Here is a 25,494-nt window from a genome sequence, read left to right on the forward strand (position 1 = left end):
GAGATTGTAATCAGGCATTTAATTTTACTGACTATACCCCAACTGGAGACAGAGTTTTGGTTGAGACCCATGTGGACCAATGTGTTTAAGAACTGCCCAGACGTCTCACCCTGGTGGAGATATTGAGGTCCTTTTTGCAGGAGGTATGTTCTGTTCCCTAACACCCACATGAGACCAAGAATGCACACAGTTACAGGTTTACCATTGAGACATTCTGTGGATCTGCTTTAAATCTGGTTTACTTAACATCTTTCTTAAACTACATCATTGTGAAAACAATTTTTAGGAAGTTTGCTTTACATTAGTGTGTTTCCAGATTTGGAAGCAATTCCCTCTTGCCTAGCATCTCGGAAGGTGAACACATTTGTTTTTGTTCAGTTAATGTGTTTCATGAATCTGAAGATTTCGATTATACTCTTGTACACACACTTCCCTCTCTCCCTCTCTCTCCCTACCCCTTTCTCTCAGAGAGCAGGCACTGAACTGCCTCAGCTTCAACCTGAGCAGGTGCTCACTGATTCTTCCTGCTTGCCACATATGCACTGAGGTCACCTAGAGGCAGAGCATCTATTTCCTTGGTTTTGTGCAAGGCTTTGTCGGGTGGTCTACAGCAACTCCTTGTTTGTTAACCATTTTCTCAAATAAACTTTTATAACATGCTCCCCCTCTAGAACCTCTGGGAGGGGAATCCTAGAAGTGACAGCCAGTTGCAAGTTTTTTCAGCAGCCATATTATCTTGGTAGACCCAGCTGTTCCACGGAGGAAGCTGAGCATCTTGGTGCTTTGAGTTGTATGACAAATCTGGTCCTCATCTGGGCACAGGTTACAAAGAGTAGACAAACATGGAAGACTGAGACTTGATCTCTGTGTGAGTGGCCAAGTGTGAGAAAAGGACAGTTAGGGAATCTTTCAGCTTCCATTCTGTGGACCTATGAAGATCTTAAGTTTCTAGTTTGGCTTCCTGACTTGATGGGTTACACAAAGGCAGAAACTTCCTTCTCATGAATTATAGGAAAGCTGTACATCACAGAGATTCAGTCCTTTAAAATATTATGGAATTGAAAGAAGGCCAGCCTAAAAAGTCTAATTCTCAGACTGGGTCACTCATTTCTAGCTGTAGAGAAGCCATATAACAGACTATGTTAGTTTCCTGTTACTGCTGTAACAAAATACCATCAACGCTGTGGCTCAAAATAAAGAAAGTTCTTCTCTCGTGGTTCTGGATGCCACTTGTCCAAGTTGGTATTGTTGAACCAAAACCAAGGAGTCAGAGATCTGGATGCCCTCTGGAGGCCTTAGTGAAGAATCTGCCCTTTCCTAGCTTCTGGTGGGTTCTGTCTGTTATCTATCCTCCTCAGCCTGTCTCTACCAAGTGCACTTGTGATTGGATTGCCTTTGGCACCCACCCGGGTGGCAGGTGATCTGCTCATCTCCCATTCCTTAACCCAACCACATCTGCAAGGCTCTCTTTCTATATGAAGTCACATTTCCAGATTCCAGGGATGAAGATTTGATATCTTCAGGACTGTGACTCAGCCTACTTTATCACCAGAACCTCTTTATCCTGCTAAATGGGGGAACCATCCTCACACCAGGGGGTTGTATGAGGGGCAGTTAAGAGCATAGAACAGAAGTACTTTTGGATGCTTCAGATGATCTGGAGTCTCAAGGAAGACATTATACAGCAAATTCAGACAATGAAAAATCGCTTTGACAATGAATTACATAAACAAATCCAAGAAGCAAAAGATCGACTCTATAGGGAGATAGAGGATATAAAAAACAAACAGAAATCCTGGAAATGCAGGAAACAATAAACCAAATTAAAAACTCAAATGAGAGTATTACCAACAGAATAGAACACTTAGAAGATAGAACTTCAGACAACGAAGACAAAGTTTTTCAACTTGAAAAGAACATAGACAGCTCAGCGAGAATGTTAAGAAATCATGAGCAGAACATCCAAGAATTATGGGATAACATCAAGAAACCAAACCTAAGAGTTATTGGGATACAAGAGGGTATAGAGGTCCAAACCAAGGGAATGAGCAATCTATTCAATGAAATAAAACTAGAAAACTTCCCAGACTTAAAGAATGAAAAAGAAATCCAAATACTAGAAGCCTACAGGACACCAAATGTACAAAATCATAAGAGATCCACACCTAGACACATTATAATGAAGATGCCCAACATACAGAATAAGGAGAGAATCTTAAAAGCCACAAGAGAAAGGAAGCAGATTACATTTAGGGGTAAACCAATCAGGATAACTGCTGATCTTTCAACACAGACTCTGAAAGCTAGAAGAGCCTGGAACAACAAATTTCAAACGCTGAAAGAAAAAGGGTTCCAACCAAGAATCATGTATCCAGCGAAACTAAGCTTCAGGATTGAAGATGAAATGAAAATCTTCCACAACAAACAGAAGTTAAAAGAATTTGCAGCTACAAAACCAGCTCTTCAAAACATCCTTGGCAAAACATTACAGGAAGAGGAAATGAAAAATAACAATGAAAACCAACAGCAGGAGGTAGTACAGTAAAGGAAAAACTAAGCATAGAGGAAAAACAAATCATGTTAAGTAACAAACATAACCAAATATGGCTGGAAATACAAACCATATCTCAATAGTAACCCTAAATGTTAATGACATAAATGCACCAATCAAAAGACATAGGCTAGTAGAATGGATTAAAAAAGAGATCCAACAATATGCTGCCTACAGGAGACTCATGTGATAGGAAAAGACATACACAGACTGAAGGTGAAAGGTTGGGAAAAATCATATCACTCACACAGACCCCGGAAGCAAGCAAGGGTGTCCATACTTGTATCAAATAAAATAGACTTCAAGCCAAAGTTAATCAAAAGGGATAAACAAGGACACTACATACTGCTCAAGGGAACCATACACCAACAAGACTTGACGATCATTAATATATATGCCCCAAACAATGGTGCAGCTACATTCATCAAACAAACTCTTCTCAAGTTCAAGAGTCTAATAGACCACAACACAATAATCATGGGAGATTTTAACACACCCCTCTCACCAGATCTTCCAAAGAAAAGTTGAATAAAGAAACCATAGAGCTCAATAATACAATTAATAATTTAGACTTAATTGATATATACAGAATATACCACCCAACATCAAGCGGATACACTTTCTTCTCAGCAGCACATGGATCCTTCTCAAAAATAGACCATATATTATGTCACAGGGCAAATCTTAGCAATTACAAAGGAGTTGAGATACTACCATGCATTTTTTCTGATCATAATGGAATGAAATTGGAAATCAATAATAAAATGAGAAAGGAAAAATCCTACATCACATGGAGATTAAACAATATGCTACTGAATGAACAAAGGGTTACAGAAGACATCAAAGAGGAAATTAAAAAATTCTTAGAGGTAAACAAAAACTCAGACACAACATACCGAAATCTCTGGGACACTATGAAAGCAGTACTAAGAGGAAAATTCATTTCATGGAGTTCATTCCTTAAAAGAAGGAAAAGCCAACAAATAAATGACCTCACACTACACCTCGAAGCCTTAGAAAAAGAAGAACAAATCAGCAGCAAATACAATAGAAGGCAAGAAATAATTAAAATTAGAGCTGAAATCAATGAAATCGAAACAAAAGAAACAATCAAAAAAATTGACAAAACTAAAAGTTGGTTCTTTGAAAAAAAAAATAAGATTGATAGACCACTAGCCATGCTAACAAAGAGAAGAAGAGAGAGAACCCAAATTACTAGCTTACGGGATGAAAAAGGCAAGATCACAACAGACAATTCAGAAATACAGAAGATAATTAGAAATTATTTTGAAACCCTATACTCTAATAAAATAGGAGATAGTGAAGGCATCGATAAATTCCTTAAGACATATGAACTACCCAGATTGAGTCAGGAGGATATAGACAACCTAAACAGACCAATATCAAGTGAGGAAATAGAAGAAGCCATCAAAAGACTACCAACCAAGAAAAGCCCAGGACCGGATGGGTATACAGCAGAGTTTTACAAGAGAACTTTAAAGAAGAACCAATACCAATACTCCACAATCTATTTCAGGAGATAGAAAAAGAGGGAGAACTTCCAAATTCATTCTATGAGGCTAATATCACCCTGATCCCCAAACCAGATAAAGACACCTCAAAGAAAGAAAACTACAGACCAATATCCCTCATGAATTTAGATGCAAAAATCCTCAATAAAATTCTGGCAAATCATATACAAAAACATATCAAAAAGATCGTGCACCATGATCAAGTAGGATTCATCCCTGGGATGCAAGGCTGGTTCAATATACGGAAATCAATAAACGTTATTCACCACATCAATAGACTTAAAGATAAGAACCATATGATCATCTCGATAGATGCAGAAAAAGCATTCGACAAAGTACAGCATCCCTTTATGTTCAAAACATTAGAAAAACTAGGGATAACAGGAACTTACCTCAACATTATAAAAGCTATATATGCTAAGCCTCAGGCTAGCATCATTCTAAATGGAGAAAAACTGAAGGCATTCCCTCTAAAATCTGGAACAAGACAGGGATGCCCTCTCTCACCACTTCTATTCAATATAGTTCTCGAAATACTGGCCAGAGCAATTAGACAGACAAAAGAAATTAAAGGCATTAAGATAGGAAAAGAAGAACTTAAATTATCACTATTTGCAGATGATATGATCCTATACCTAGAAGACCCAAAAGGGTCTACAAAGAAACTACTAGAGCTAATAAATGAATTCAGCAAAGTGGCAGGATATAAAATCAACATGCATAAATCAAAGGCATTCCTGTATATCAGCGACAAATCTTCTGAACTGGAAATGAGGAAAACCACCCCATTCACAATATCCTCAAAAAAAAAAAAAATACTTGGGAATCAACCTAACAAAAGAGGTGAAAGACTTTTACAATGAAAACTACAGAACCCTAAAGAGAGAAATAGAAGAAGATCTTAGAAGATGGAAAAATATACCCTGTTCATGGATAGGCAGAACTAACATCATCAAAATGGCGATATTACCAAAAGTTCTCTATAGGTTCAATGCAATGCCAATCAAAATCCCAACGGCATTTCTTGTAGAAATAGAGAAAGCAATCATGAAATTCATATGGAAAAATAAAAGACCCAGAATAGCAAAAGCAATTCTAAGCAGGAAGTGTGAATCAGGCGGTATAGCGATACCAGACTTCAAACTATACTACACAGCAATAGTGACAAAAACAGCATGGTACTGGTACCAAAACAGGCGGGTGGACCAATGGTATAGAATATAAAACAGAGACTAATCCACAAAGTTACAACTATCTTATATTTGATAAAGGGGCTAAAAGCATGCAATGGAGGAAGGATAGCATCTTCAACAAATGGTGCTGGGAAAACTGGAAATCCATATGCAACAAAATGAAACTGAATCCCTTTCTCTCGCCATGCACAAAAGTTAACTCAAAATGGATCAAGGACCTTGATATCAAATCAGAGACTATGCATCTGTTAGAAGAAAAGGTTGGCTCCGATCTACATATTGTGAGGTCGGGCTCCAAATTCCTTAATAGGACACCCATACCCAAGAGTTAATAACAAGAATCAACAAATGGGACTTACTTAAACTAAAAAGTTTTTTCTCAGCAAGAGAAACAATAAGAGAGGTAAACAGGGAGCCTACATCATGGGAACAAATTTTTACTCCTCACACTTAAGATAGAGCCCTAATATCCAGAGTATACAAAGAACTCAAAAAATTAAACAAGAAGAAAACAAATAACCCAATCAATAAATGGGCCAAAGACCTGAACAGACACTTCTCAGAGGAGGACATACAATCAATCAACAAGTACATGAAAAAATGCTCACCATCTCTAGCAGTCAGAGAAATGCAAATCAAAACCACCCTAAGATACCATCTCACTCCAGTAAGATTGGCAGCCATTCTGAAGTCAAACAATAATAAGTGCTGTCAAGGATGTGGGGAAAAGGGTACACTTGTACATTGCTGGTGGGACTGCAAACTGGTGCGGCCAATTTGGAAAGCAGTATGGAGATTCCTGGGAAAGCTGGGAATGGAACCACCATTTGACCCAGCTATTGCCCTTCTCGGACTATTCCCTGAAGACCTTAAAAGAGCGTGCTACAGGGATACTGCCACATCGATGTTCATAGCAGCATGATTCACAATAGCTAGACTGTGGAACCAACCCAGATGCCCTTCAATAGATGAATGGATAAAAAAAATGTGGCATTTATACACAATGGAGTACTACGCAGCACTAAAAAAATGACAAAATCATGGAATTTGCAGGGAAATGGATGGCACTAGAGCAGATTATGCTAAATGAAGCTAGCCAATCCCTAAAAAACAAATGCCAAATGTCTTCTTTGATATAATGAGAGCAACTAAGAACAGAGCAGGGAGGAAGAGCAGGAGGAAAAGATTAACATTAAACAGAGACATGAGGTGGGAGGGAAAGGGAGAGAAAAGGGAAATTGCATGGAAATGGACGGAGACCCTCTATGTTATATAAAATTACATATAAGAGGTTGTGAGGGGAATGGGGAAAAAAAGCAAGGAGAGAAATGAATTACAGTAGATGGGGTAGAGAGAGAAGATGGGAGGGGAGGGGAGGGGGGATAGTAGAGGATAGGAAAGGCAGCAGAATACAACAGTCACTAATATGGCATTATGTAAAAATGTGGATGTGTAACCGATGTGATTCTGCAATCTTTGTAATGTTTTGAACAACCAATAAAATAATTAATTAATTAATTAATTAAAAAAAAATAAGAAGTACTTTTGGCACAGCGGCCTCTCCTCTGCTGGCTGACAGGGATTCAGGATAGCATGGTGTCTGTTCACTGGTCAGTCAGCCTGGGTTGAGTGCCTTCTCTGCCAGGGCCTTGTGTAGGCGCTGGCTTCCATGGGGATCCAGACACGCCAGGCTCCCTGCCCAAGCAGAGCCCTTATGGTCTGCCTTGGGGGACCTGCCTTTGTCTCAGGTCTGTCTTTCTCTCAGGGTTTTCACTGGGTGACATTGCTTTGAATATAGCATTTCTCTGTAAGAAAGAAGAAAAAGGAAGATGGAATTCATTACTGTGCTTTCCCAGAGCTGCCCAGTCGGCGACTGAGAAACCCTGGTGGCTTCTCAGCGTCCTTTAGAGAGTCTTTAGGACAAAGACCCCATTGAGCTGGTGAATGGCTGGCTGAGCCTGTCGGTGGGGGCTTCCAGCACAGCGCGCTGCCATGATGCCCAGTCCCAGGGAGGCACAGAATCGCTCCAAGTTGGATGCAGATGTGGTTCTGGTAGTTCCGTGGCTTCAGTCAGAGCCGTCAGCCACTCTTGGCAGACAGCTGGCTTGTGTCCACTACAGCCCGGGGGAAGACTAGGCCGCCGGGCCGCCGGCAGCTCTGCTCCTTCCCCCTCTCTTGGCTTCCCTGCTCCCCACATTTGTGACTGAAGATATTCACGAACTTCATATACACCTCTCCCAGTTGTTATCTTCTTTAAACCCTCTGACCGAATTTTCAAGTGCCGTGTGATTACCTTGGTGCATGTGGCATAGCAGCTCTGGCTGGGAATTTTCTTGATGACTGAACACCTGCACCTAGTGACTAGTCCCCCATCACCTTCCCCCTAGGACCTGGCAACCACCTTTCTTTCTTTTTCAAAAATTTTTATTGGTGAGTCTTAATTATACAGATTGGTGGGTTTTATCGTGGGATGTTTGTACACACATAAAAATGTAATTTGATCAATTACCACTCTATTTTCTACTTCTGTGAGTCTGGGTACTCCTAGTTACTATGTTTGGTACCATCCTAGGTGCTTCATATGAAATAGAAAGCAGTTGGGATGGGGGAGCAGAGTTATCATCCAATGAATGAGCTTTTGTGAAACCTAAGGGAACCCACATCCTATTGTGAGTGGCTGGTCTGCATAGGCCACGCTCTGCAGCAGATCTCTCTCCTTTCTCTCTTTAGCAGGGTCCTTGAGCACATGTGCCCCAGTGTTAACCCATCATTTCCGCTCTGGGGAATTCTTCTGTGCCATGGAGAACTCTTCTCCCATTCCTAAACTTGATCCTACCACCTTTTTTTTCTCCCCATTGCAGTAGAACCAGCCACTTCCACCCCAGGCTCTCTTTAAGATCTTTAGCTACAGCTCTGTGGATAGGAAGAGGGCTTAGCCAGTGTCCCCCTCACTCCCCAGGGCTACCAGTGGGAAGCATTTGCAACCACTATCCCTTTAGGCCTTCTCCCTTCTGCAAAATCTGGACTATCTGTTTATGCCACAGGCTGAGCACTCTTGCTGCTATGGAATAGGGATATGTAGGGCTTGTGGTCCACTTAGATCTTCATGCACTTTCCATTGATTGTGGTTCTCTCTGGCTCAGATGATGGCTGGATGGTCACCTGCTAGGTAGCTTCATCTTTGATCTTAGCCTTTGGAAGTACTGTATGTCCACCATTTATAAAGCCTGAAATTCCATTGCCACTGCACCCTGCACCTACCCTCCCTGGCTCCTTGCTCCTGCTGAGCTGGCTCAGGGACTCTTGATTTACTCTTCCTGCTCAGCCCCTTGCCTCTCATACACTGTCCCTCAGCCCCTTCTCTGCTCATTCCTCCAGTCCGTGCTCAAAGACTGTAGAGATTCTGTCCTTGCTATTTTTAGTGTCCTTGTTCCCTTGTCCACCAACCATACTTATTCCACCAGGTTAAATAACAAGACAAGCAAGCACACTAGCATCCCATACCACCGTCTGCCTTCCCGACTCTTGGCAGCAGTGTTGTTATGGAAATGTCATGTGTCAAGGTGTGCTGATGTCTGTAGAATTGAGTCCATCCAGCTCCCAACTCTAGTTGGGACTTCACTATTGCTCACAATTGCCTGGGTTCTCTTGAGTTGTTGATTTGCTTTTATATGCCACCTAACTCCAAAGAGTTTGAAGGGACATAAAACATAATGCTGTTTACAAGAGGTCTATCAGAGGAGCAGAAGTCTCACAGCGTAACATTTCTGAGCAACAGGTTTATCCCCTTGCTTACAGGCAACCAAGGCAAAAAGGAAATCAGATTAATTATGCAGTTCTCCCATGTAAGTACTAACCAGGCCTGACCCTGCTTAGCTTCTGATATCAGACAAGATGGGGCATGTTCAGGGTGGTAGGGCTGTAGACTTAATTGCACAGTTCTGTTGGTCTGAGGAAATGCAGAAAACAGTTTTGAGAAACTTTTTCCTGGAAGTCAACTTATCACCTGGACCTTTGATAGGGGATTGTGAAGAACATAAGGACAACACCTTTGACCCTTTGTCTGATGGACCATGCAGAAATGTTCTCATGGCCATTTATTATTTTGAGTATAATATCAAGACTCAGTCACCAGGTGTGCTGGCACATGCCTATAGTCCCAGGGACTCCAAAGATGAGGCAGGAGAATCTCAAGTTTGAGACTAGCCTGAGCAATTTAGTGAGACTCTCACTCAAAAAAAAAAAAAAAAAAAAAAAAAAACTGGGAATAACTCGGTGATACAGCACCCAGGGGTTCATTCTCTAGGGCTGCAAAAAACAAACAAACAAACAAACAAACAAAAAATGAGCCACTGAAGACAGTCACTGGAGATTTTAAAAAGCAAATTATATGCATGTCTATATACTTTCATTTGTGCCTAGACATAAGCTTGTACCTAAAGAATGACTAGATGTAAGCTAGTTGTAATTTTGTGGATTGGTCTCTGTGTCCTCTATTCTGAACCATTGGTCTACCCGCTTTTTTTGGTACCAGTACCATGTGCTGTTTTTGTTACTATTGCTCTATAGTATAGTTTGAAATCTGGTATCGCTATACCACCTGTTTCACCCTTCCTGCTTAGAAAAACTGGAAATCCATATGCAACAAAATGAAATTGAATCCCTTTCTCTCACCATGCACAAAAGTTATCTCAAAATGGATCAAGGAGCTAGGAATCAAACCAGAGACTCTGCATCTAATAGAAGAAAAAGTTGGCCCTAATCTCCATCTCGTGGGGTCGGGCTCCAAATTCCTTAATAGGACATCTATAGCACAAGAGTTAAAATCAAGAATCAACAAATGGGACATATTCAAACTAAGAAGTTTTTTCTCAGCAAGAGAAATAATAAGTGAGGTAAATAGGGAGCCTACATCCTGGGAACAAATTTTTACCCCTCACACTTCAGATAGAGTGCTAATCTCCAGAATATACAAAGAACTCAATATGTTAAACAACAAAAAAACAAATAACCCAATCAACAAATGGGCCAAAGATCTAAACAGACACTTCACAGAGGAGAATATACAATCAATTAACAAGAACACACACACAAAAAATGCTCACCATCTCTAGCAGTCAGAGAAATGCAAATTAAAACCACTCTAAGATACCATCTCACTCCAGTAAGATTGGCAGCCACTATGAAGTCAAACAACAATAAGTGCTGGCGAGGATGTGGGGAAAAGGGTACACTTGTACATTGCTGGTGGGACTGCAAACTGGTGCAGCCAATTTGGAGGGCAGTATGGAGATTCCTTGGAAAGCTGGGAATGGAACCACCATTTGACCCAGCTATTCCCCTTCTCGGACTATACCCAAAAGACCTAAAAAGAGCATACTACAGGGACACAGCTACATCAATGTTCATAGCAGCATGATTCACAATAGCTAGACTGTGGAACCAACCCAGATGCCCTTCAACAGATGAATGGATTAAAAAATGTGGCATTTATACACAGTGGAATATTACTCAGCATTAAAAAATAGTAAAATCATGGCATTTTCAGGGAAATGGATGGCACTACAGCAGATTATGCTAAGTGAAGCTAGCCAATCCCTAAAAAACAAATGCCGAATGTCTTCCCTGATATAAGGGAGGTGACTCAAAACAGAGTAGGAAGGAAGAGCATGAGAAGAAGATTACCACAAAACAAGGAAAAGAGGAGGGAGGGAAAGGGAGGGAGAAGGGGAATTGCACGGAAGACGGAAGGAGACCCTCATGGGTTCACAAAATACATATATGATGGTGGGAGGGGGAAGGGAAGGAAAAAAAGGGAGAGAGAGAGATAAGTGTCACAGTAGAATGGGCAGAGAATAGTGAGGGGAGGGGAGGGGAGATAGGGAGGGCAGCAGAATACAACTGACACTAGGATTGCTGTATGTATGCACATGGATGTATAACCAATGTGATCCTGCAATCTGTGGAAAAATGAGAATTTATACCCTATTTGAATCAAATGTATGATATGTCAAGATCACTGTATTGTCTTGAGCAACTAATAAAAAAAAAAAAAAGAATGACTAGATAAAAATCTCCCTTTTCCAGTCACAGTCGTCTCAGTTTGCCAGGATGGTGCCAAGACTCACCTTCAATGCCACCTCTATTATTCATGCTCCCTGGAACAGCCACAAATCCTCGCCCCCCACCCTCATGGTTACTCCTCCTCTTGTTTGGTTCCTGCTCTGCCTCTCTGGGTTCACATTTACTGGAGCACACATTTGGTCTGCCACATTGGACAGTGAAGCCCCCGAGGTAGGGACTGTGTGTGGCTGGAGCATTCCATCCCTCAGGGCACCGACTCAACTGTTTTGCAGGTAGAAGGATTCCACTAACTTTTTTTTGTGAATTAACTGCCTGAATTAGTCCTGGCACCAGCAGTATACCTCCTAAGATCTGATAGTTTGCAGCGCCTGAAGATCTCAAGGTTCCACTTGACATATCTTGTAATATTTTTAAGTTGGGAAATGCCTCAGGAGAGCGAAGCTTGGTTAAGTCTCTCATTTTCCTCTCCCTCTTGCAGGTGCACAGTTGTGGAGAAGCCTCAGTGAAAGGTAGGAGACTTTCTTTCAATGATATGGCTAGTGGAGGGGAGGGTGCAGGGGAGGGTGCAGGGGAGGGGGACGGAGCTGCCTGGACGTGGCTTTGACTTCATATTTTTAGTGACGGGGGATCTAAGTCCTATAGTAATTTACAGGAGTGGAAAAATAAAAATACAGTGAAACTGAGAACAAGATAAAACTGGGACTCATTTAGGAAATGGTCCACATTTTGTCTTAATATTGGGGACCTTGTGTGGGAAGTGCATCGTGCATGGGGGTTTGGAAGTGAAGGGAGGGACGCATTTCCCTTTGGGACTTCCTTTGAGGCTTCGTTTAGGGGGTGTGGACAGTGCTGCAGTGGTGGGGATGGAGAACTCCACTGGAATGTTCCCGAGGGTTAGACATGCTGTCCATCTAGAGGACTTTGGAGTGGGGGAGAAGATGGGGAGGGGTGAGCGGCTGGCAGGTGAAGTGCAGTGGAAACTGAGCAGCCGCTGACCACTCGCCTGCCACGGCCAGACCTCGGCCCAGTTCATCTGGCATCATCTGCTGGCAGCAGGAAGGGCCTGCTCCAGTGGACGAGGACAGGGATGCTGCAGGTGATGAGGGTTCACTTCACCCCTTGGACACATGGGAAGCAGGAAACTGAGGACAGTGTGGGGATCAGTCTGCAGGGAAAGGAATGTGTGTAGGGATTGGTTTTTAAAAAAAAAAAAACCTTCTGCCTTAAAATACATATTTGTATGACTTAGAAAGGGTGGTTGGGGTACTGGCCTGGCGTCAAGTGGACGTCATGAACTGGGTGTGTGAAAAGGACGACAAAATAATGTCACGAAAACTCCTGCACAAACCATTGCCTTTGCCAGGCGCAGGCCCCGTTGCTGACATCTGGCTTCAGCATGGGGATGGGTCTCAGGTCATGAAGCAGAGCCGTGTGCTCGGATGGACCTGAGTCCCTGCCTTGTTCAGGGTCCCTTAGTTCTTACCTAATGCTGCTTTGCGGTTCCAGCGTCCCACGCGGGACATCACGCTGGGCTAGTGGTTCTGTCTCCTCAGGCTCTTCTGGGCCACGATGGCTTTCAGCCTTTCCTTATTTTTGCTGATCTTGATGTTTTTGAGGAGCACTGGTCAGGTACACCATAGGAGGCCTGTTGTGGTTCAGATGTGAGGCTCCCCGCAAAGCCCACGTGGGAGACCATGCAAGAAGGCTGAGAGGCGGAATGACTGGGTCATGCAAGTTTTAACCTGATCAGTAAATGAGTCACCTGATGGGATTAGCTGGGTGATAAACAGGCAGGTAGGGTGTGGCTGGCGGAGGTGATCTGGGGGGCGGGGTGCCTTTAGGGTTTATATTTTGTCCCTGGCAAGTGGAGCTGTTTGTCTGTCTCTCTCTGCTTCTTGGTGTCATCTTCTGAGTCCCTTCCTCCCCCACCCCCTTCTGCCATGATGTTCTTCCTGACCTCTGACCCACAGCAATGGAGCCGGCCATCTGTGGACTGAGACCCCTGAAACCCTGAGCCCCAAGTACACTTTTCCTCCTCTAAAATTGTTCCTGTCTTTTGGTCACAGCAGCAAAAGAGCTGCCTAAAACGAGGCCCCTCTGGAAACCTGTCTGCTGTGTTTCTCGACTGGGGTGACATGTTTGGGAGGACCATGGAAGCCAGGGGCCATTTTCATCACACGGTGACAAGGGGACATGCTGTCCGCAGGATCAGGACTTGACTTTAGCCTGACTGCCTGGCTGAGTCATGGTGCAGCTGCCTCCGGCTGGTTCTCTGTGAAGCAGGAGAATCTATCTGGGAAGTGAAGATTAGATCAGAGAACACAGCCAGGGAGCAGAATCTGAGTGTAAGGACAGTCCACGGAGGTAGCTCCCCAGCCTGGCCCCAGGGCCTGCTCCTAGTCTCACCCCCCCCCCCCCCATGAATGTGCTGGGCTGTCCTGGGTCTTTATCTTAGGCTCTCTGTACCTGGGTTTTCCCATTCATCAGATGGCAGAACTGAGGCTTGTTCTCTAGTTGTGGTTGGGAGAAGGTTAGACCAGGTGAGCTGCTTGAATTCAGGATTTAAAAAAAATAAAAACAAAAAAACCTGGGGCTGGGGCTGTAGCTCAGTGGCAGAGCACTTGCTTACCCTGTGTGAGGCACTGGGTTGAATCCTTAGTACCACACAATAAGCAAACAAAACAAAGACATTCTGTCCATCTACAACTGCAACAAGATTAAAAAACAAACAACAAAAACCTGTGATTTTCTGATGCAAAATCCTTGCAGATTCACGTTTGCTCAATTTGACCAGTGTCATCCCTTGATATGATTTGAACGTGTCCCTTAAAGTTCATGTGTCAGAAACCTAATCCCCAGTGCAACAGTGTTAGGTGCTGGGACCTCACTGGAGGCGGTCACGAGGCCCCCACCTCAGGAATGGCCCTATGCAGCTCATAAAAGGGCTTGAGGCTGCAGGTTCCTCCTCTTCCTCTTCTTTACCATGTAATGACACAGCAAGAAGCCCTCACAGGATGCAGCCCCTCATCTGGCGAATGCTTCCCGACCTCTGGAACTATGAGAAATAAATCTCTGTTCTTTATAAATAACCCAGCCTTAGGTATTCTGTTATAGTAGCACAAAAGGCCCTGATATCTCTCCTTCTTTCCTGGAGTCCTTGCCACCCACAGTCCTTCTGAACACACGGACAGCTTGTGTTAAGAATCTTTACTGTGTGTGTTCTTTTCATAGAGAAGCCATTTTATTATTTGATCATGATTTGGAAAAAAAAAATAGTAATGAGCACAACAGGACCACAGGACTCACTCTACTACCAGTTAGGTTTGGTCATAGAGAAATAACTCCTTTTTCTGTGTCCTTTGTTGGACAGATAATGTTTTGTTCCTTAGGGAGGGTGCTCAGGCATGACAAAGGAAGTAGCCTTTTAGGAAGGGTCTCATTCCCTGTCCCCTAGGTGTTTTTATCCTGGTCCCACCCTTGAGGCTACTGATCTTGCCAAGGCCCACTCCTCTCCTGGCCTCAGTTAGGAGGGAAGTCAGATTCATCATCTCAGATGTCCTGCCCAGAGGTCAGTGTCTGTGAAGGTCTATTTGAGGGTCTGTGCATCTCTTCCATATTGTCGTCTTCATGTTTTTCTGCGGTCAGTGACTCTCAAACTGATTTAATTTATCCTGGAATGAAACTTGTCTGTATCTGTCCTCTGTTGTCTACAACCTGAAATACCCTTCTCCCCGTTGGAGGTGTGAAATTAAAATGTTTGTGCCTTGAATTGCTTTGAGGGTGATTCGGTGTGTTGTGTACAGGGATCCTTAGCATCTGGCCCTGGGGAGAGCTTATGTTTTTAACAGTGAAAAAGTAAGAGACTCTTTAAGGATAGAACACACAGCAGCTGATCAGCAGATCCTTGGCAGCAGAGGGAGGCTCTGTGTGGGACCAGGGTCTTTTCACTTCCCATCGGGGATGCCCAGCAGGACCCTCACCCTCACCTCACTGGCAGTAGCTGGCAATCCCCCTGCGCCCATGGGCCCAACAGCTGAGGCTCTCAGTCAAGACAGCAGGGCCTGTCCTGCCTCTTTCCAGCGCGGCACTGGATCAATTTCAGTGGGTGCTGGACCATAGAGTAAGTCAGGCCCTCTGCCCCTGTGCTTTCCTTTGCAGGAGGAGCATTTAAGGAGCGTCAGTTGCATTAATTTCAGTTTGAAAAGTGGATCCGAGCACTGCACTCACCATTCAGTGCCATTATAAAGCTTTTTGAATTAAAAAGAAACTTCTTCCTCCCTTCTTCCCTGCAGTCGCCCCGAGACTTGTCCTTTCACAGAGTGTTATTTATTCTTTGGGGAAATGTGCTTTCATCATCATCTAAACTAACCTCAAAATATTCAGGAAGGTGGTGACAGCTCCTGCCCAGGAAACAGCTCTTCTGGACACTTGGGGGTATCTGCAAAGTTCTCCAGGTTTCACTGAACTAATACATAGTACTCGAGCCAGGGTTGATTTCCAGTGGTCTCATCAATCATAAAAATTGGATGATTTTAATCAGATGCCATTCACAAGTCAGACTAGGCACATGGAAAACTCATGTGTCAAAATGTAGCTGTCAGTGGGTGTGTCCTGAGAAGGGCTCCTGAGCGGCCTCCTCCTTCCCCAGGCACTACCGCGAGGATCGGAGCAGGATCTAGTCAGAGCCATCTGTCAGCTGAACCCAGTCAACAGCTTTTATGGTTCATTCCTAGCACTGACTTGAAACTTGGTTCACACGATCATAGTAGCTTTTTCTTTCTGCATGAAAACTACGGCAATTGATTGAAAAATCATCTGTTTGAGAGAAAACAAGAGTGTTACCTTGTCCCGCCTGTGTGTCTTCTAAAAATGTAAACTTGCCTTCAGCGTGGCCAGGTACTGCTCAGTAAGTATGAGTTATAAAGAAACATCTTCACTTATATGTAACAATCATTCAAAATGTCTCTACTAGTTCTTCAATAGTTTGTTCATTGTCACCCAGATTAAGAGATGGGTTGTTTTCATCTTAATTTTTTTTTTTTGATACCAGGGATTGAACCCAGGGGCACTTTACCCCTGAGCCACATCTCCAGCTGTTTTAGTCAGCTTTTTCTCTGCTGTGATTAAAAGACTCGACCAGAACAATTGTAGAGGAGAAAAAGTTTATTTGAGGGTTCATGGTTTCAGAGGTCTCAGTCCATAGACAGCCAGCTCCATTCCTCAGGGCTCCAGGGTGAGGCAAGACAACATGGTGGAAAAGTGTGGCCAAGGGAAGCAGCTCACATTGATGATCAGGAAACAGAGACAGGGATTCTACTTGCCATCAGGTGATTAATTCACTGATTGGGTTTAAGGCTCTCATAACCCAATCATTTCTCCTCTAAACCTTCTTGCATTATAACACACATGAACTTTTGGGGGACACCTCACATCCAAATCATAACACCAGCCCTTTTTAATATTTTATTTGGAAAGAGGTCTTGCTGAGTTGCTTGAGGCTTTCCTTGAATTTGAGATCCTCCTATACCTCAGCCTCCTGAGCTGCTGGGATTACAGGCATGCACCTCCACACCTGGCATAAATCTTATCTATTTCTTTAGTACCAATTTACAAAAAAAGTTTTCTTGGTGGCAATGAAATATGAAATTTCAAAATTATGGCCGAGAGCTGTGGCATTTTCTCACAGACATTCTAGGTATCCAGATGCTGCCAACAGCATGCTATCTGCAAGAAGAGGGTGGTGACCTTCCAATAGTACAGACGGTGACTGGTGTCTGGTGGCCTCCCCTTGACTGGTCTCTTGAGAGCAGAGTACAGAATTAACAGGGTAGGTCTGTCTGGGGCCAAAGGTCCAGTGAGAGGGCCATCAGCCTTTTACTCTGGCGGGGTTGGATCACAGGAGTTCCTCCCAGCTCTCTCACTCCCAGTCACTCTCTCTGTGTTCTCAGAGTAGCAGTATGTAGCCCAGTTCTGGGAAATGAAAGGCCCTTTTGTCTGGTGGGCTTCACCCTAACTGCCAGCCAAGCATCCCGGTGCTTGTGGATTTGGAAGGGCAGAGAGAGAGGATCCAGGAATCATTGGATGTAAAATCCAAGTCCTGGTGTTGTCCCAGCTGCCTAGGTCCCAGGGCAGATTGGAGCCATTGAGTCAGAGGTGTCTAGGACATCAGATCCCAAGGTCAGCATTATACCGCCATCACAAGGGACAGCCATCTAGCCTTCACCAAATTGTCTCCTCTGAGAAGTGGAGCTTAGATCGCTGTTTTACATTTCGTCATCTCATCATTCACATCAGAACCGTATAGCAGGCTGGCTGACCTGGGTTCTCACGCAGAGCTGATAGCCTGAGAGCTTTACTCCCTTTCGTGTTAGTACAACAATCGTTCTGACTCTCAAGTGTTGAAAACTATAGAATTTAGAGTTTTAATTTTTCTAATGTGACTTAAAGTCCCCTTGTAACTTACACACTGTAGGCCTGGACCTTGTACCTTTCCCATAGTGTGGGAAAGCTCTAGGTTTTAGTTTTATGGTTGGTAACCTATAAAGAGGGAGTCACATCTCCATGAGTTTTTTTTTTTAAAGAGAGAGAAAGAGAGAGAGAGAGAGAGAATTTTTTAATATTTATTTTTCAGTTTTTGGTGGACACCACATCTTTATTTTATTTTTGTGTGGTGCCGAGGATCGAACCCAGTGCCCCGTGCATGCCAGGCGAGCGCGCTACTGCTGGAGCCACATCCCCAGCCCTCTCCATGAGTTTTAAAAGGAAATCTTGTAGTAAAGTCAGCCAAATTTGATTGGGTTAAGTAGAAAAAAAAAAGAAGAAAAAGAAAAAAGAAATAGCCAGTGACCTTTGGGACCCTCTGGCCCCGGGCATAAGCTCATTGTGCCTGATCTGTCTCTGGCGGGGGATGCCTGGGGAGCCCAGGAGCTCAGCACCACTTTGAAAGTCCATCCCTGTCAAAATAAAAGCTCGAATAGGCCTTTCATTCCTTTTTTAAAAAATAATAATTGAGCACAATTCTGTAGTCATCTATTGTACAAGGGAGAGTCAAAGCCCTTTTCTTTCTTCCTTACAAAAGAAGGGACCCATTCATCAGCACACAACAAACCCTTAGCAGGGCTGCAGGGACTGGGCTGCAGCGTTCCCCATCCAGACTCTGATCTGTTGCGTCCATTTTTTCAAGTTGCACTTTGAAAAATGAGACCTGTTGAAGACAAGTGTGAAACAAGGGACCAGATTTTAAAGCTGCTTTGGAGGAAACTGATATGGAGAGTCATACTAATTATCCCTCATTATCAATGATGTATCTCCATAAAAAATCAACAGGTTTTTAAAAATGTTTCATGCCAGACACTGAAGGCCCACACTTTTCCCTCGGAATCTGTCAGACCAAAGTCAGCACCTCCCTAGGTTGGAAGTTCAAGGAAAGAGCCCGCTAGAAGTTGATGTGGATGTTCACTATGGCCATGATGTATTTCTTGAGGCATTAAAAATAAAGGGACCCAGGAGTAGTGGTGCATGCCTATAATCATAGTGGCTCAGGAGGCTGAGGCAGGAGGATCCCAGGTTCAAAGCCAGCCTCAGCAAGTTAGCAAGGCCTTAAGCAACCTAGTAAGAACGTGTCTCAAAATAAAAAATGAAAGGGTTGTAGATGTGGTTCAGTGGTTAATCACCCACCCCTGGGTTCAATTCCTGGTACCAATGAAATAAGTAAATAAATAAATTGATAGATGGACAGATGGATGGATGGATGGAAACAGAAGGTGTATTTTGTATCCCACCTGCTGTGTTGGCAAGGCGTAAGTTCTTACCCTCGTGGCTGGCTGCATATTCCCTTCACAAGTAATACATTCCCCTTAATATAAACAGATTGATGGAGCCAAACATTGGCAGAAGACAAGGGGCACAATAAGATTTTTGAGCAAAGCCCTGAGGGAGGGAGATGGAGAATCATGTCTGGGTGAAGAGAATCAAGGCAGAGGGAGTCTCAGGTGCAAGGGCCCTGAGGTAGGAGCCCCGTGTGAGAGGACTATTGTTTTACACCAGGAGGTTTAGTTTTTCACTATTGTAGTTATGTGCTGAAAGCAGTGGAATATTATGTTGCCAGTAAAGACCACCATATAAAAGATGTTTAGGGATATGAAAAATCATCTTTCATGGCTAATTTTTATGAAAGATTGTAGATTTAAAGTAAGCACAGTGAAGTACCCGGCACAACTCTAAGCTGGTAGCTACGTCCACCCGTGGAATGTTAGGTGGTTTGAATTGTTTTGGTCCTTGATCCTCATTACATTTTTTTCCCTTTAACTGCACATGCCTTTATCAAGAAGGGAAGCAAGAGAACTTGGAGAGTGAGGAGTGTCCCAGCAGTCTGGTGGCTGTGGGGAGGCGACACTGGGCTGCAGCATGGCCCAGGGATTTAGCTTGCCTTCGTGCCCAAGGGCTGTGGCTCCTGTGCTGCCGTCCAGAAACGGCTCTGGGTCAAGGAGGAGGCTGGCGCTGCCCAGTCATTGGAAACAAAGATGGGGCCCAGGTCCAGAGAAGGAGACAGGGCAAGGACGTAAATGCCATTACAGGTGGGGCCAGCCAGCCCCACGCTTGACACACAGCCCACAGCACCAGGATAAGGAAAGCCAAGTCGTTCCACAGTCAGGTGGAGTCCCCAGGAGTGGCGAGTCTCAGGTACAGGTCCAAAGGCATGTGCTCAGGATCTTAGGTAGACAACTGAGAATGTTTCAAGTCAATATTTAGAAACTGTGTGTCATCCACAGTCAGAAGCACACCTCGACCCCACGCTCCAAACCTTTGTAGTCTTTGGAAAGTTCAAACAGGAATGAATCTGACCTCTCAGACGTGGGGTCCTGTCTTGACAGCCTGTCCCCGACTGTGGTAGGCTGGTCTGTCTGCCTAGACACACCCCTTAGTTAGAGTTTAATGATTGTGTTTGTTGAATCTACACCACACACACACACACAAGCTAAAAACACCATAATCAAGTGAAGATGTATGAAGCACAACCCTGAATGTTTGTATTCTTCCTTCCTTTGCTTTTAAAAAGATCTACATCTACATATATATTTAATATATATGTGTATATATGTAATATTTGTAATCATACACTTTTATGTAAATATTTTACATATATTTATAGTTTATATTTAATTATGTATAGGGATTTTAATTACATATACGCGTAAATAAAATTTTTGGTTTGAGGTGTATAAAAATGGTACCATATTTGCATACTCTTGTAGGACTAATGTCTTATGACATTTTGTAAGATTAATCATGTTGCTATATATAGCTGTGGTTCATTTATTTTTTCTACTTTATAATATTCCATCATGTGATTATAGCACGATGTATTTATCCACTCTGCTCTTGTTGGGCTTGGCGTTTTGTTTGTTTTCTAATCACACTGTCCATTGTTTCTGTGGTTTCTGAGTTCACTCTGTGACAGTACCAAAGATCAATACAAGGAAAAGAGTAAATGCCTGATGCTTGAGGTGAACAGTTTCCAGAGCAAGAGCGCTATACGTTTGAAAGGTTATGTAAAATCTACACCCATTAGAAACATTTCAGGCGTCCCCGCAAGTTTTGCTTGTGTCTTTAGACAGAGCAAGCCCAGCAGTGTTCGGGAGCTGGCTGCCACTAGGGGGAGTGGGAGAGGCAGGCAGTCTCAGCCGTCAGAAGGTGGCCCCCAAGTGGCGGTGGACTTGCACTGCACATTTTAGGAGGGCAAGAACCTTACTATTGCTCTGGTTACAAGAAGAAATCCAATTAGAGGCTACTTCATCTCTGTGGCACAGAGATGCATGGATAATAAATCTTAGTGAAATAGGGGGAGTGAAAAAATAGGGAATAAGAGAAGTGATAGGATCCATCATTGGAGAAAAAGAAAGATGGTGAGGGAGGAAATTCACAAACGAATGGCATAAATCAGTGACAAAGGGCTGTGCGCCCTAGTGGAGAAATGACCTAACGATTTTCGAGGCTCCTAAGAACTCAATGCCACTTTGAGTGCCGGACCCTTTTACTGCTCTTTTTTGTCCAGGGACTTATATAAAGTCTTTTGAGAGTTGTTTATTGTGTATTCTCAAAAATCTTTCCTTCCACCCTTGGTCCTTGACTTCGTGTTTTTCTCTCTTGGAAAAATGAATGAAACTTCATGGATTTCTCCCCCCTCCCACCCCCAACTCTAACCTGAAATCATGATTCCCAGAAAATAGCTCAATTTGGATGTGGTTAGATGGAGAGAGGATGTATTGGTGATTCTGTTAAATATCGACAGCAAAGGTCTTTCCTTGTTGGAAAAGCTTACAGGTCTAGTGTCTGAAGCAGCATGTTTTTTAGGAATTTGGGGGTTTTAGAGTAGACTTGGTAAATACCCTCCTTCTCCACCAAACAGGTCCATATTCTGACTCCCAGACCCTGTGAATCTGTTACTTTAAATGGCAAAATGGGCCTTGCAGATGTGATTCAGCTAAGGATCTTGAGGTGGGGAGATGACCCAGGGTTATCTAGGTGGACCCAACACTGTCCCACCAGTCCTTGTGAGAGGGAAGTAAAGGGCTGGGGGTGTGGCTGCGTGGTACAGCACTTGTGTAGCCTGCACAAGGCCCTGGGTTCAGTCTTCAGCACTGGGGGACAAAAATAAGGGAAGTAGATCAAAGGGGAGAGAAGATACTCAGCTGCGGGCTTGGAAGATGGAGGAAGGGATGCACAGACCGAGGAATGCAGGTGGCCTGCAGAAGCTGGAAGAGGCAAGGACATAGACTACCCAGAGCATCTAGAGGACCCAGAGACCACAGCAGGACAATGAGGAGAGACACGAGTGGAGTTTTACGTCATCGAATCTGTGACCATTTGTTACAGCAGCAATAGGAGACGAATCTATTCTTTTTTTTAAAAAAATATATTTTTTTAATTGTTGATGGACCTTTATTTTATTTATTTTTATGTGGTGCTGAGAATCGAACCCAGTGCCTCACGCGTGCTAGGCCAGCACCCTACCACTGAGCTCCAGCCCCAGCCCCAATATAATATTCTTGATTGTGTGAAAGACTTTTGACTTTTGTTAGAAAATGTGGAGGGCGGTTTTGCTAAGTCAGAGCTATGTCCACAAAAGAAATGCAGTTTGACAGGATTCGTGGGGTCATCCTGAAGGGGTCAGAGTGGCGCAGGACCGAGAGGCACCATCGCCAAGGCAGAAGGAAGGACAGGTAGCCATGCGTGGGGCAGGGAGAATGTTCCCGCTGGGTGGAGGAGCAGAGCCTCCGAGAAGGGAACCAGCTAAGAGTGTCCTGAAGATGCTCTTCCTGGAGGCCTGGGGCAGCCGGCCGGCATGCCACCCGCTGGGAAAGGCCATGGTTGTGTAAAATCCCTTGGGGAGACCTGTGTGACTGGTTCTCTGTGATTCTGTTGATGTGTGTGGAGGGGGAGGGGAGGAGGCCTTCAGGAATGAAAACCCAAATTTTCATTGCTGTTGCTTGAACTTTTCTTTTTTTTTTTTTTTTTTATAAAACACACATAATGTAAAATCTACCTTGTGTGGCACTTAGTGCATTATAGTATTGTGCCACCACCATCACTGTCCAGTTCCAGAACCTCCCATATCCAGAAAATCCCATAACCATGCACAGTCATTTCTCTTTCCCCCTCCCCAACAGGCTCCTGGCAGCCAGTCTGCATTTCTCGGCTGACTTCTCCTCTTCTGAATACTCCATATAAATGAATTGCATGATCTTAAATGTGTCTGGATTCTTTCACTTAGCATAATGACTTCAGAGTTCTCCCATGTTATTACTGTTTTTAGTACTTCATTCCTTTTCACAGCTGAATACTATTCCATTGTCTGGACATAACACTAAATGTCTATCAATGGACAGTTAGGTTATTTCCATCTTTTGGCTAATGTGAATAGTGTGCCGCTGGGTTTTATCTATTTGGTTTTGTTCTCATAATGGAGAGATGTTGACCACGTGGGTGAAGGAGAAGAGATGAGCCGCAGGGCCTGAAGGGAGAGTCAGGTCTGGCTCTGGGACAGATTTCATCTTGGAGGAGGTGGAGTGGCTTTGTTCATCAGCCATAAATCTCTACTGGAAAACTGAAGATAGCATGGGGTAACGAACAAGTGCTCCCGTGTCCACTGGGGAAGTGGAAGTCCAGGAGGTATCAGTATCCCCCAGCAGCGAGGGTGTCACTTCTAAGGAAGAACCAAGAATGCGCCCTTCCTCTGTCATTCAAGTCATGTTTCCGTTTTGATTTGTTTCTTTAAGGAGGAGGAATAAACAGCGTGGAAGGGTCGGTGCTGCCACTGAGAGGGCTTGGGTAAGAGGAGCCCTCGGGGGTGCAGGCCTGTGGCTCGTGGCCTGTGCTCCTGGCTGTTTATTAGTTCTTCTGAAGGCTATTCTTACTTGTGCCTGTTTTTAATACCTGAACAACTGGGAGAGAGAACTTATAATCCTGCAGTCATTTGGCTTGTATTCTTAGAGAGTATTTTTAAACTAAAACATTCAGAGCCATCTCGTGTCCTTTAAAGACCAAAGAGCACTTACAATGTTTATTTCTCCTGATCTGCAAGCTTTAGATTTCAAAGACTATTTTTTTACTCCCACAGAAAAGACATCAAAAATCTTTTCCTTGGTATTGGACTTATTTTTAAATCAGTTTAAATCATTATCTTTATAAAAACGAGTGAGGATATTTTCAACCATGACTCAGGAATCATCTGCTGTAGAAAGAAAACTCTGTATCCCCAAACTGATGAAGCTAAACATTCTCAACTCAGAAATGGGGCTGTTTATGTTGGCAATTTGCACATTTAGATACCCACCCCCCATCCCCACCCCCTCCCTGCAGGGTTTAAGCTGGAAGTAAATCATTTTGCTTGAAGGGACTTTTTAATGGATGCACCCTGCTCGGGTATAATGAAGAGTTAGAAACTGAGAGAATTTTAAAATGAAAAATCATCTTGTATTTTTAAATTGAGAAACAGACCTAAAACTGATTCGGGGCTAAAAACAGTACCCTCCCGGGGTCCTCATGAAACTGGAATAGAGGAGACTGCGCTTCTCAGTCAACAGATTATCTAGGGGATGGAGTTAGGTCCTTTGCCAAATGGAAGGGTGAGGTGATCTTGCCTGGAGGAACGGGTGCTTTCTGTGTGGGACACCTAGAAATTACAAGTCTGTCATGTTTGTCTTTGTTTCTCCCGTGGTGAAAGAATACGCAACTTGTAATAAATGAATTTTCTCATGCTGGTTAGAATGTGAGATGGATAATTCCATCAATAGCAGAAAGGCTAAGTTCTGGAGAAAGCTTCTCCTCTAGATTCTGCCACCTTACTTCTGGACTAGAAGCAAAGCCATGTTCTTGTAAGCAGGTGAGTTCAAGCCGTGGAGGGAGAGAGTGGGGCGGGGCTGGGTGCTGCAGGAGGCTTAACTCTGAGGTAGGTCCCGTCATTAAGACGTGGGTTCCCACTGCCACTTTGCATGACTCTTGGCCTGGGATTCTCTTTGTCTTAGTTGGGGCTGCTATTGTGGCATGCCATTAAGCATTAGTTTCTCACAGTCCTGGAGGCTGGAAGTCTGTGACTGGGGCACCCCCATGGTTGGCGCTTGTGGCGGTCCCTCTTCCTGCCTGACTGAGGGCTGCTTTCTTCTTGGACCCCAGGTAGCAGACACAGGTCACTCTGACCCTTCATCCCCTTATCAGCACACAGGTTCCCTCATGCAGGGCTCCATCTCCATGATCTCATCTGAACTCACTTATCTCCCAAAGGCCTCACCCCCAGATGCCATCATTGGGGGTTGGCACTTCCACATGTGAGTTGGGGGACGCAGACATTCATCCCACAGCACTCTTCTCTCTCTTCTGCTCCATTTTCCCCTTTAGAATTCAATAATGAGGCTGAGTGGAGGAATTGGGTGGGGTTAATGCAACTCACAGAAATGCAGAACTAGAGTCAGATGAACTTACCGGTGATTCAGCCCCTGAAGAGATCATAAGACACCAGATCATAAAGACCTTCAGTTCTGCATTTGGATTCCTGGAGAAGGCATTGTTGGCTAATGTCTTTGGTCTAATAGTTTCAGTGTTTCACGAATCCCTTAGAAATAAAGAGGAGCTGGTC

At 43.8% G+C, this 25,494-nt stretch overlaps 1 protein-coding gene across 1 annotated transcript in view; it reads left to right on the forward strand.

Moving 5' to 3' along the window:
- The window catches only part of Retreg1 (reticulophagy regulator 1), a 137,596-nt gene that overhangs the window by 40,396 nt on the left and 71,706 nt on the right, over nucleotides 1–25,494 (forward strand). Inside the window, exon 3 of the mRNA XM_026393594.2 lies at nucleotides 11,839–11,869. Within this exon, the coding sequence (XP_026249379.1) occupies nucleotides 11,839–11,869 (31 nt within the window). The remainder of the gene's footprint in view (nucleotides 1–11,838; nucleotides 11,870–25,494) is intronic.

Source organism: Urocitellus parryii, chromosome 1 (assembly GCF_045843805.1).
Source record: "Urocitellus parryii isolate mUroPar1 chromosome 1, mUroPar1.hap1, whole genome shotgun sequence".
In the NCBI taxonomy this organism is placed as follows: Eukaryota; Metazoa; Chordata; class Mammalia; order Rodentia; family Sciuridae; genus Urocitellus; species Urocitellus parryii.